This window comes from Gopherus evgoodei, chromosome 4 (assembly GCF_007399415.2).
Source record: "Gopherus evgoodei ecotype Sinaloan lineage chromosome 4, rGopEvg1_v1.p, whole genome shotgun sequence".
Classification (NCBI taxonomy): domain Eukaryota; kingdom Metazoa; phylum Chordata; order Testudines; family Testudinidae; genus Gopherus; species Gopherus evgoodei.
The window spans coordinates 135,004,661-135,017,536 of NC_044325.1; the positions used below are offsets into that span (position 1 = coordinate 135,004,661).

The 12,876-nt window shown below is 43.8% G+C and overlaps 1 protein-coding gene across 1 annotated transcript in view; it reads right to left on the reverse strand.

The window, feature by feature from the left end:
• Nucleotides 1-12,876, reverse strand: part of IGFN1 (immunoglobulin like and fibronectin type III domain containing 1) — a 54,292-nt gene that overhangs the window by 748 nt on the left and 40,668 nt on the right. Inside the window, exons 16-20 of the mRNA XM_030562203.1 lie at nucleotides 7,630-7,932; nucleotides 5,490-5,578; nucleotides 4,321-4,516; nucleotides 3,304-3,603; nucleotides 2,028-2,354 (exon numbers count right to left, since the gene is read on the reverse strand). Of these exons, the coding sequence (XP_030418063.1) occupies nucleotides 2,028-2,354; nucleotides 3,304-3,603; nucleotides 4,321-4,516; nucleotides 5,490-5,578; nucleotides 7,630-7,932 (1,215 nt within the window). The remainder of the gene's footprint in view (nucleotides 1-2,027; nucleotides 2,355-3,303; nucleotides 3,604-4,320; nucleotides 4,517-5,489; nucleotides 5,579-7,629; nucleotides 7,933-12,876) is intronic.

A 12,876-nucleotide genomic window follows, 5' to 3' on the forward strand; every position in this document is an offset into this window, starting at 1 on the left:
ATTTATAATTACCTGGAGAATATACTGTAGAGAACAACCATGCATGGCCTAGGGGCATGGCCTAGTTGTGACCTAACTGATCTTCTCATCTCCAGTTCTTCAGTCCTGTGAGAACCAAACTACGTTCTAGGAATAAAGGTAGAGTATGCTCAAGGGCTCGCTTGACATTAGATCTTCATTCAACTTTAGTACTTTAAACCTGTGGCTGAGTGAAAAGTAACAACAGGCCAACTTCATCTCCGCTGAATCAGTGGAGTTGCACCAGAGAGGAATTAGTCAGTCTGTCCATACAGACAAGATTGGAACTTAGGCCAGGTTACTTGCATCAGTATGCTTACACAGCCTTTGAAATCCCAGCCCAGGATTTCTCTGTGACTGATGCAAGTAACCTAAAGGCTGTGTAAGTGTTAGAAGCAGGTAGAAAATCCAATGATTTCCCCCAGGATCATTCTAGCCTCAAAAGTTTCCACTATTTTATTTTGTGGAGTACAAATATCATGGCTGAGATGCTGAATATGCTTTGCAGAAGTAAAACAAAAGTGTCTCTCTAGAGATTTCTGGAGATAAAGTCTCTTGAGAGACTCAACTGTTCTGTGACCAGGGCACCTGGCCTAAATTTATGTATGGCTCTTCCAATCTGCAAGAATGACTTGGATTAATTTCATACCTGTTGTGAGTTGTTGAATCATGTCATGGTACCATGAGCTATTATTCACAGCAGGCCAGATCCTGAGGTCTGTCTATTCATTCATTCTTTAGTCACTGATTTCAGTAAGAGCTCTGCCTGAATGCACACTGAGTTAGAAACGGAGTAATGTGTGCTGAATGCTAGTGCCTTCCTTTTCCTACCCATACATAATCCCTGCCCCATCATACCCATTCTCAAACAACTCCACTGGCTTTCTTTCATTTCTGATCTGGGTCCTGAATTATCCCCTTGAGGAACTTACTCCAGCCTAGCTCATGTCCTTCCCTCTCTGTGCTCACCTTCTCAGCTGCTTTGTCCATCTAGCCTCAGCTTTCTCCCTATTGCTTCAGCCAATCTCACTATGGCTGGTGCAAGAGTCTTCTCTCCTGCAGCTTCCGCCATGTGGCGGAGCTTCTCTGTGACTCAACCTCATTAGACCAACACTAGATGTCTCTTTCTAAAAAGATATACTCTAGCCCAGCCAGGAGTTATGGGCTCGATACAGGCAACAGTAGCTGTGTAATGACCTGTGCTATGTGGGAGATCAGATTAGCTAATCGTGATGGCCATTTCTAGCCTTGAAATCTATGAATCTCCATCTGTTTTCCAGTCTCAGCTGAAAGCCTCTCTCCTCTCCTTTGCTTCTTAATTTCTATTTCTCTCTGTCTCTCTTGGAATTTCTATTTCTCTCTGTCTCTCTTGGTCTTTGTAGATGTATTATTGAACTCGGTAAAGCACTCTGGGTAAACACTACTCAATATAAAGTTGCATTGAAGTGGCAAATAATGCCCCATGGTAGCTGGTTGCAAGATGCCCTGGTGGCAATGAAATGCTATCTTACACCACACACACATGAGTGATGCACAGAAGATGATGTGCCAGGAGCCATCCATAGCGTCAGAAGGGACCACCAGATCATCTAGTCTGAACTCTGGCATATTACAGCCTGCTACCAGCACCCACACATTAGACCCAATAAGTGCTCTGAGTTCTATAATAACCATGAGCAGTCAGGACCTTGTTTTTTTCTCTCATCTTATGGCTGCATCTCCAGCATCACAGGCCCTCTAGCACAGCACTGGGGCATTAGGATCAGCACAGACTCAGTGTGCACCCTAATGAGCCCACCACTCTGCTCCCTGTGGCACCTTGTTTTTTCTTGGCATCTCCCATTTGAATACGGACCATCCTTCAATAGATTCCAAATTTGCCCCAACACCACGGTATTGGAGCTCTTCCCAATCTGTAGCATGTTTATCCTCACAACCTCTCTGTGAGGCGTTATCTCCAATTTGATAGATGCAGACTGAGGCAGAGAGACTAAGAGACTTCACTTTACCTTTTATGATAAGCATGGCTTTGCTGACCGCATGGCCCAATTCATTGGTGGCTTCCACCTTGTATTCTCCTTCATCTCTCTTCGTGACACCTGGGATCACCAGGCAACAGACACCAAAGTCATTTGTGCTGAAGAAGGTGGGGTCTTCTGAGAGATTCCTGCCATCCTTGTACCAGGTGATCTTAGGTTTGGGGTAGCCACTCACTGCACAGCTCATGTGACAATCAAATGCTGTGGTCACCACATGGGGCTTCAATTGGACGAGGAATCTTGGGGGCATATTTTGATTCACCCTCCTGTATTTGGGTAGTCTGACTTTAAACTCATCTATAAGAGACAAATACACACTCAATTACTGCTCCAGGGGACTAAAGGCTGGATGCAGAAGCAGCCTTAAACCATTGCACTTAATAATTGCATTTGGCATCCACCCTTCAAAACTGGCAGGACCTGGCTCCCTAGGTCAGGGTTCATGGCTCCTTCTGTGAGTTGCCATGCAGTGGCCATATGTGTAGTGCCCTGGCTCTCTCTGCTGTATTATGACCCCAGTTACTGTTACTGAGAGTTCCTTTAATCCAAGCACTGAGACTCAATAAAAGGAGACAGAACTAAAAGCTTTGTTGATCCAGTCTGTGCTGCATGTTGCACCCAAAAGTCCTCTCCTAGAATGCAATAGGCTCAATATAAAGCCTGAGCTGTATTCTCTGTATTCTCTTAAGTTTTCCAAAGTCCCATTCAGGAATCTGGAGGGAATCATTAGGTCTTTGGCATATGGACAAGGCCATGGCTCCTTCTACAGATCATGAGGATTACACAGTACCAGTCTAGCTCCTGCATGTCACCTGTCCTTCCCAAATGGCGTGGAGTCCTCAACTCCTAGAGGTTGGATTCTGTGGCTCCTTCTTAAAATTACCAAGTCCCCACCATTGAGGTCATAGCCCCTTGGCTTCTGTAGAACTCATCAAATTTCAGAGTTTGCTAGGAATTAATTCTCTTGGAAGCTCTTACCCATATGAGTAATATGAACCGGTATACTGGTGGGAATGGAGAAGCCCAGCTTCACTGTTCCCAATGATCTGTAAACATTCATGTCCAGGAGGGGACATCTTTCCTTGCCCAACAGTATTTCTTGGGGATATCTCAGTGGGCTCTCATTTGGGCAGACAGCTTACATATGGGGACTGGGACACACTGACAAGGATTTATTAATGGGATAGTTTGACTGAGACCCAACAACACAGGTGCACTGATAGATTTTTTTAAAAGGCCTTTTTACCCTTTTCCTTTTGCATGATCCAGGGCTGCACCGTTTCAGATGGATCACTGGTTCCCATGTAATTTTTGGCCACAACCCTAAAGTAATACCCCCGGCCAGGGATAAGTTTGGTGATGGTAAACTTGTTGGTGTAGATCAGGTCACCCACCACTTGCCATGAGCCCTTGTTGGAGTCACGTTTCATGACCACATAGTACAGGTTACTTTCCCACTTCTCTGTCGGTGAGGGCTCCCAGATCACTGTCACCGTATTAAGGATTTTCTCCTGCAGAAGAATGGGGCCGGGAGACTGTGGGATATCTGCAAATTGAAGACAAATAGTATGGAGGGAGTAGAGAAAGTGGTAAGTTTAAGATGTTACAACAGTTCTGAAACTCCATAAACTTCATGGAGGTCAGATATTTTGAGCATTGTGGACAGCTAAATTTGATGATCTTTAGTGAGAAATGAACACTGATCCCTTTGCTCCAAATACACAGGTCTTCCCATTTGGATTAAGGGAAATTCAGCATTAACTGGACTGGTATTAGTGACACATCTTTTTCCCTTCTATTGGATAGCTGATACAGCTGTGTTTTTATAAACTGTTAGTGAAGGAGCTGAAAGGGCTATAGAGTTCTTATGGTCAGACAGGGGTACTTTGTTCCATTTGCTAACTGACTTTCACAGAGCCCTGTCATGGCCTGAGACACCTGGCTGTCTTATGGACTGTATAAGTTGGCCCTCCGATAGCTTGTACTACCCTAGTCCTCTCAGAGAATATGGCTGTGTCTCTGTTGGTGCTACCTGGCTGGGTCTTGAATTGTAATTTAATCAATGGATGACAGTATTCTGTAGATCTGCCCTAAACTATACCACCTGGTCTTTGGACTGTCATCTCATGAAAGACTGTATTACCTAGCCCTTTCCTTGTCCACAGTGCTTAACACCATCAAAACTTACACTCCTCTACTCAGTCATGGACTGAATCCTCTCCCTTAGCACTTTATTCTCCACCAAACCTGCTATGCATGTTACCTGTGACTTGGACTTGGAAGCTGAAGGATTCTTTTTTTCCCCACTCGTTTTGAAGTATGATGGTATAGAGCCCACTGTCAGAAAACTCAGCTGATGGAATCAAGAGTTGGCTGAGGCCATCTCTGGTGCTCACTATGGCCCTGCTGGGTAGAGGAAGCCCATCTTTTTGCCAAATCACTTCTGGAGTTGGAGATGCCTATTAAAGATAAACACCAGTTATAAATCAATTTGCTTTGCCTTTGTATTTGTATCCTGTGATAGCTTCCTTGCTTTGTCCTCAAATGTTTCCTTAGCTCTAACTTGTTTCTTTGCCCCTGGAACCATGGCCAACAAAGGGTGTGTTGCCCTAAGCTGTTTCAGTGTAACTAAGTCAGAAAATAATTATTAACTCACAAGTTGTAGTTGACAGATAGGAAAGAGTAGCCCTATTAAAAGCATCTGCTGCTTTTTGGAGGGAAGACGACTCCTGTCTGGATGATTGTTCCATTTTTCCTTCTGGTCCCCCGCCCTCCTGATGTCACATTGCAGTGACTTTCAGCATAGGTGAGCTGGATGCAGCTCCCTGTAGAGCTCATCAATGCCACCTTGAGATCAGCCAGAAGGTTTGCTCCCCTTCTCTTCAGTAGGGACCAAACACCGGATCTCACCCATAGTGCTCCCAGCCTTTGCCAACCTGTAAGAGTCAGAGGCTAGATCTTGGAATCAAACCTGTGCCTTTCACTTGATACAACCAAGCTGCACCACTCCTCTTGCTGTTCAGTTGGATGAACATACTCAGCAGGGCCTTGTCAATTCTCCTACTTTCAGTCCTCACAAGGAAAGCAAGGGATGGGCGGGGAGAGTGATTAGTTGACACATCAAAATCTGAGAAGTTGGTGCTAATATTTTACACTTCTTGGTGCCTTCCATCATCAAGGATCTAAAGTGTTTTACTTTACACACCTTAATGGATTATCTGAACTTCACAACTCCTTTCCCATGAAGGGAACCATTACTATCCTGATTGTACAAATGAGGAATGTATAGAAGATGCAAACCAATTAGAGGACTTGCCCAAGGTCATGTGAAAATTCTGCATCAGAATGAACAACAGAACCTCAGTTATTGTAGTTATTTTTACAACATAGAATCATATGGAGGACATCTTACAAACATGCTTCAATGCTTACTTCAAAGGGCATGTGCACTCGGATACAATTTCCCGCTTTTATAATCATAAGGTTTTTCATAGTGTCATCTCTTAGGAACTTGGGATTAACTGGAATGCAAAAAATAGTGAACACAATTAAAAGCCGCATCTTGTTACAAGGTCGCTGACAGATTTTAAATCACATATATTCAAAATAGCATGTCCTGTGTTCTAAAGTTCTCTCCTCCTGCTGGCTGCCTGACATATCTCTGGCAGCATGATGTCAATGGAGCTCTTTCACTGAGTGAAAAAGTGCCAGAGCACTTGCTGAGCATCATCTTTCTGTATTTATATAGTGTTCATGACTTGAGAGGGAAATGCTGCAAAAAAAAGGTATTCACAAATGTTTGCTTGAATAGAAACTATGAAATCTCCTCTACAGCCTCTGTGACCCCTCTGACTCACTTTTCACAATCATGCAAATTAACTTTTGTTCACAGTAATGTTTGTGGAAAAGGAAAGTGTTGTGCACACTTGTTCCTATGTCTGTTCACAAGAGCATTGACTTCAGAATTCATCTGGACAGCTCTTTGAGGGCTTGGGAGTCATCTAGTTGGCTAAAACAATATCTTGCAACCTGGACATCCAACAACACACTGCAAATAGTGCATTAGAAACAGTGAATAGTCAAAGCAACAGCCACAGCAACCAAGTTCTGAGTGACCCATGAGCTGAAGCATGTTCTCAGAAACCATCGTTGAATCATTTCAAACAACAAACAAGTTCATACAAAATCAAAGCCAGTTTGCCGATAATTTATGAACAGAAACTGAGTGAAATTCACTGTTTATATTGTTTGCTGCCCTCCTGAGCATGAAACCCCAGTGCTATCTCTGCAATAGGAGGGAGAGAAATAGCTATTCAAGTATAGACCCCCTTTTCCCCCCATCTCCTAGTATGTGGCACAGGGGCTGAGTCACCGAATCATTTTGAAGAGCTTTAGTCCATTATGTCAGGAGTGAAACTCCTTGCCTCCCCTTTTATCTGGCTCATTATTTTCCCTTTTTTGTTTATATTGTAGAGGTACAACCGAGACTGGGCCTTCATTGTGCTAGGTGCTGCACATACACATAGATCATGCCTCTAAGAGCTTGCTGTTTAGATAATTCAGACAAAGAGTAGGAGGGGAAAGAGAGACATAAAAAACTGAAATGATTTACAACAGGTCAATGGCACAGATGGAAAAAAAGCCCAGGTCTTTTGGCTCCCAGCTCAGTGTCCTGGACCGGATCACACTCCCTCATTAAAAATATATATAAAAACTTTTCCATTTGTCTGGTTTTTTTTCTTTTAAAGGCTCCGAGTGAATGGCAGATCCAGCCTCTTAATGACAGACAACTGAAAGTGCCACCTATAATTGACTGACTGGCAAGGACATTACAAAAAATGTGACTCTTTTATTGAAAGTTTCCCAGCGCCAGGCTAAAAACTGGAATGAACATGGGATCTGGCATATGAGATCATGTCACCGGTCCATTTGATCTGGTATCCCTGCTTTGGGGTGGGGTGGGGGAGGCAATGGTTGATGCCTTAGATAAAGGTGAAAAACCTCTGTAATATGTTTGACCAATGCTGAACACAAGGTGAAAAATGTCACAGCCTGTGCAATGTAATTAAGCCAACCTAAGCCCCGGTGTAGACACTGCTTGGTCAATGGGAGAATTCTTCTGTCAGCCTCTCAGAGAGATTAGTTAACTACAGCATTGGGAGAACCCCTTCCATCCCTGTCATCTACACTACAGTGGTGATGCTGTAATGCTGCATCTGTGCTGCTGTAGAATTTCTACTACAGATGTACCTTAAGTATCTGAAAAGGGATAACATTTGAGATGCTAGAATCCCAGTGAGCCTCCAACATAAGCTGTGGTCATCTCAAATGGAACCCTCAATTTTCCTGATTCAATAAGGAATATAGGAGTAAAATGATCTGTGTCCGCCGCCTACAGCCTGAGATAATTATCTACAACAGGCTCCTGTGCCCCACAGTCCATAGATTGACTGGCCCCAGCTCAAGGTTCAGTTTGAATCTCCAACAGTCAAAGGTGCCTTTGGATGGAGAGCCCATGATTTGTACCTGCAGGACAATGACATATTTTCAGAAGCAGCACATTTTGACTCACCAATGGAAGGTGTGGCTTGGATGCAAGTGTCCAGTGCTAAGGCTTCCCCTAGGCCTCCTTCATTGATGGCCTTCACGCAGAGGAAGTACATTTCCCTGGCTTGCAGACCTTTAACTGTACAGGTTGTCAAGCCTATGGGGACAGTGTTACAATGGGTCCACTGGAGGCTGTCAGAGGATCGCTTCTCCACCCTGTAGCCCTTGGCAGACCCCCCTTCCTTTGAACTGGGTTTCATCCATGCCAGAGCGATGCTGGTGTAGTCAGTATTGGTCACTTTAAGGTCCCTCACTCTACCAGGAGGCTCTGGAAAGGGAAAGTTTATTTAGATTTCATTGTCCTAGCATTCCTATCCCCATCCCTTATTCAGTGCACTGGATAATTCATCTCCAACATGCTTGCATTGGGTATCCATTCAGTCAGGCTCCCTGCAGTGTAGAATCATAGAATAATAGACTTTAAAAAGTCAGAAGGGACCATTATGATCACCTAGTCTGACCTGCACAACGCAGGCCACAGAATCTCATCCACCCACTCCTGTAACAAACCTGTGTCCGAGCCATGGAAGTCCTCAAATCATGGTTTAAAGACTTCAAGATGCAGAGAATCCATGCCCCATGCTGTGACTCATGCCCACGCTGCAGAGGAAGGCGAACCCCTGCCCCCAGGGCTTCTGCCAATCTGTCCTGGAGGAAAATTCCTTCTTGACCTCAAATATGGCGATCAACTAAACCCTGAACATGTGGGCAAGACTCACCAGCCAGACACCCAGGAAAGAATTCTCTGTAGTAACTCAGATCCCACCCCATCTAACGTCCTATCACAGGCCATTGGGCATATTTACCACTAATAGTCAAAGATCAATTAATTACCAAAATTAGGCTATCCAATCATACCATCCCCTCCATAAACTTATCAAGCTTAGTCTTGAAGCCAGATATGTCTTTTGCCCCCACTACTCCCCTTGGAAGGCTGTTCCAGAACTTCACTCCTCGGATAGTTAGAAACCTTCATCTAAATTTCGAGTTTAAACTTCCAGATAGCCAGTTTATATCGATTTGTTCTTGTGTCCACATTGGTACTGAACTTAAATAATTCCTCTCCCTCCCTGGTATTTATCCCTCTGATATATTTATAGGGAGCAATCATATCTCCCCTCAGCCTTCTTTTGATTAGGCTAAACAAGCCAAGCTCTTTGAGTCTCCTTTCATAGGACAGTTTTTCCATTCCATCCTTGGATTATCCTAGTAGCCCTTCTCTGTACCTGTTCCCATTTGAATTAATTCTTCTTAAACATGGGAGACCAGAACTGCACACAGTATTCCAGATGAGGTCTCACCAGTGCCTTTTATAATGGTATTAACACCTCCTTATCTCTACTGGAAATACGTCACCTGACACATCCCAAGACCACATTAGCTTTTTTCACGGCCATATCACATTGGCGGCTCATAGTCATCCTGTAATCAACTAATACTCCAATGTCCTTCTCCTCCTTCGTTACTTCCAACTGATGCCTCCCCAGCTTATAACAATAGTTCTTGTTATTAATCCCTAAATGCATGACCTTGCACTTTTCACTATTAAATTTCATCCTATTACTATTACTCCAGTTTACAAGGTCATCAAGATCTTCCTGCAAGATATCCTGGTCCTTCTCTATGTTGGCAATACCTCCCAGCTTTGTGTCATCCTCAAACTTTATTAGCACATTTCCACTTTTTGTGCCAAGGTCAGTAATAAAAAGATTAAATAAGATTGATCCCAAAACAATCCCTGAGGAACTCCACTAATAACCTCCCTCCAACCTGACAATTTACCTTTCAGTACGACCCATTGTAGTCTCCCCTTTAACCAGTTCCTTATCCACATTTCAATTTTCATATTGATCCCCATCTTTTCCAATTTAATTATAATTCCCCATGTGGAACCATATCAAATGCCTTACTGAAATCAAGGTAAATTAGATCCACTGCATTTCCTTTATCTAAAAAATCTGTTACCTTCTCAAAGAAGGAGATCAGGTTGGTTTGGCATGATCTACCTTTTGTAAAACAATGTTGTATTTTGTCCCAATTACCATTGATCTCAATGTCCTTGACTACTTTCTCCTTCAAATTTTTTCCCAAGACCTTGCCTACTACAGATTTCAAAGTGACAGGCCCGTAGTTGCCCAGATCACCCTTTCCCCCTTTCTTAAAGATAGGAACTATGTTAGCAATTCTCCAGTCACACGGTACAACCCCTGAGTTTACAAATTCAATAAAAATTCTTGCTAATGGGCTTACAATTTCACGTGCCAGTTCCTTTAATATTCTTGGATGAAGATTATCTGGGCCCCCCAATTTAGTCCCATTAAGCTGTTCGAGTTTGGCTTCTACCTCAGATGTGGTAATATCTACCTCCATATCCTCATTCCTATTTGTCATCCTACCATTATCCCTAAGCTCCTCTTTAGCCTCATTAAAGACTGAGGCAAAGTATTTGTTTAGATATTGGGCCAAGCCTAGATTATCCTTAACCTCCACTCTATCCTCAGTGTTTAGCGGTCCCACTTCTTCTTTCTTTGTTTTCTTCTTATTTGTATGGCTATAGAACCTTTTATTATTGGTTTTAATTCCCTTTGCAAGGTCCAACTCTACATGGCTTTTGGCCTTTCTCGCTTTATCCCTACATGTTCTGACCTCAATAAGGTAGCTTTCCTTGCTAATCCCACCCATCTTCCACTCCATGTAGGCTTTCTGCTTTTTCTTAATCACCTCTCTGAGATGCTTGCTCATCCAGCTTGGTCTACAACTCCTGTCTATGAACTTTTTCCCCTTTCTTGGGATGCAGGCTTCTGATAGTTTCTGCAACTTTGACTTGAAGTAATTCCAGGATTCCTCCACCTTTAGATCCACAAGTTCTTCAGTCCAATCCACTTCCCTAACTAATTTCTTTTTTTTTAAGTTAGCCCTTTTGAAATAAAAAACCCTAGTCACAAATCTATTTTTGTTTATCTTTCCATTTAGTTTAAACTGAATTAGTTCATTATCGCTCGAACCAAGGTTGTCCCCTACAACCATTTCTTCTATGAGGTCCTCACTATTCACCAAAACCAAATCTAAAATGGCATCCCCTCTTGTTGGTTCAGCAACCACTCGGTGAAGGAATCCATCAGCTATCGCATCTAGGAAAACCTGAGCCCTATTATTATTACTAGCACCTGTCCTCCAGTCTATATCTGGGAAGTTAAAGTCTCCCATGAACACACAATTCTCATTAGTATTTACTTAATTAAAAAACATTAAAAAGGTCTCTATACACATCCAAATCGGATCCTGGTGGTCTGTAGCAAACCTCAAGCACTATCCCAGGGGAGCCTCTAGTAGCTTTCTTTCCCAATGTGATTTTTGCCCAGACAGACTCTGTCTTATCCATTCCATCCCTTCTTATTTCTTTACAGTTTACCTCATCATTGATGTACAATGCTACTCCACCACCTTTGCCTTTATTTCTGTCTTTCCTAAACAGCACATAGCCTTCAATACCTGTACTCCAGTCATGACTACTATTCCACCATGTTTCCGTTATCCCTATAATATCTGGTTTCACTTCCTGCACCAGTAACTCTAGTTCCTCCATTTTGTTACCTAGGCTCCTTGCATTGGTGTACAAACATCTTAATTCTTGCTGTTTGGCTTCACTCACATTCTTTACCCAATTAGGCCCAGATATTCCACCACCAGTATCACCTATTAGACCGCTACACTACCCTTCCTCCTTATGTCCATTCTCCTACCCACGGCTGTATCCTTTCTTACTTTGCTTTCTTCCCTCTCAATGTTAAAATCCAGTGTGGAGATTACCTGGACATATCCCATCCATCTCCCCCCCAATTCCTAGTTTAAAGCTCTCTTAATCAGTTATGCCAGCCTCCATCCTAGAAGTCTATTTCCTTCCCTACTCAGGTGAAGTCTATCCCAAAAGAACAGTCCTCTGTCCATGAATGCCTCCCAGTGGCCATACATCCCAAAGCCCTCCTTATAGCACCACTCCCTGAGCCATCTGTTGATCGCCATAATCTTGTCACAACTTTGTTGTCCTTCTCTAGGAACAGGCAGAATCCCACTGAAGATCACCCGAGCCTCGATTTCCTTAAGAGTCTTCCCCAGCCTGGCATAGTCTCCCTTGATACGTTCCAGCCAGAATCTAGCCGTATCATTCATTCCCACATGAAGGACAATCAGCGGATTCTTTCCTGCTCCCATTAGGATCCTCTTCAGCCTCAGGTCCACATCCCATATCTTAGCATCTGGCAGACGGCACACCCTTCTGTTCTCTGGATCAGCTCTGGTTATAGGCCTGTCTATTCTTCTCAATAAGGAGTTCCCAGTCACATAGACCTGCCTTTTCCTGGTGACAGTGCGATTCTCTGGTCTATTCCCTGTTCCCTCTGGCTGCAAGTCCTCTCGATTCCTATTCACCCTTGCAATCCTTCGCAACCCATCCTGTATCCTCGGGCTCATACTTGGTGTTGTCTCCATTGACTCTTCCCCTCTTCCTGTAGGACTAGCTGCTCTTCTCTTCTCCCTTGTCCTTTCACCTTCAGTAACCACCTGCTGTGCCCCTTCTTCATTTTCCAACTCTGCAAACATGTTCCTGAGCTCTATTGCTCCTTCACTAACCCGTCTTTTCCTCCACCTGGTTCTCTTAGTCACATGCTTCCACCGTCCACTTTCCTCACCCAGCAGTCTCCCCTCAGAGTTCTTTGGTCCTGCTTCCATCTGCAAGTCAGAGCTTCTCCCTTCAGCCTCCTCATGTCTTTGCTCCATCATCCGCTCAAACCCCCTTCTAAACTCAACCAGAGTTTCCACCTGAATCTCCAGTCCTCGGATCTTTTCTTCCGTCAGCTCTATCAGGCGGCACTTCATGCAGACGAAACTCTTTTCAGGTACCCTCTCCAGGATCATGTACATGCCACAGCTTCCACATCTAGTCATCTTCATTGTGTCTTCCACTGCTTGGGTCACTACAACTGCTGCCTCTGTATCTGTCATAGGCTTCCCACCTAAATCCTGTAAATCTGGGAAACACAAACCAACCCAAACCACCACCACCCACAGCAAAACAACTCCCCAACAAGCACTAAGACACTGCTAGAACACCACACACTCCCTTCAGTGGCCTGTCTGTTCCTCTGACTGCCTCTCTTTGTCTTCCCCCAAACTCCCCCTTCAAACTCCCACTCAAACGCCCCTGTTTACAGCT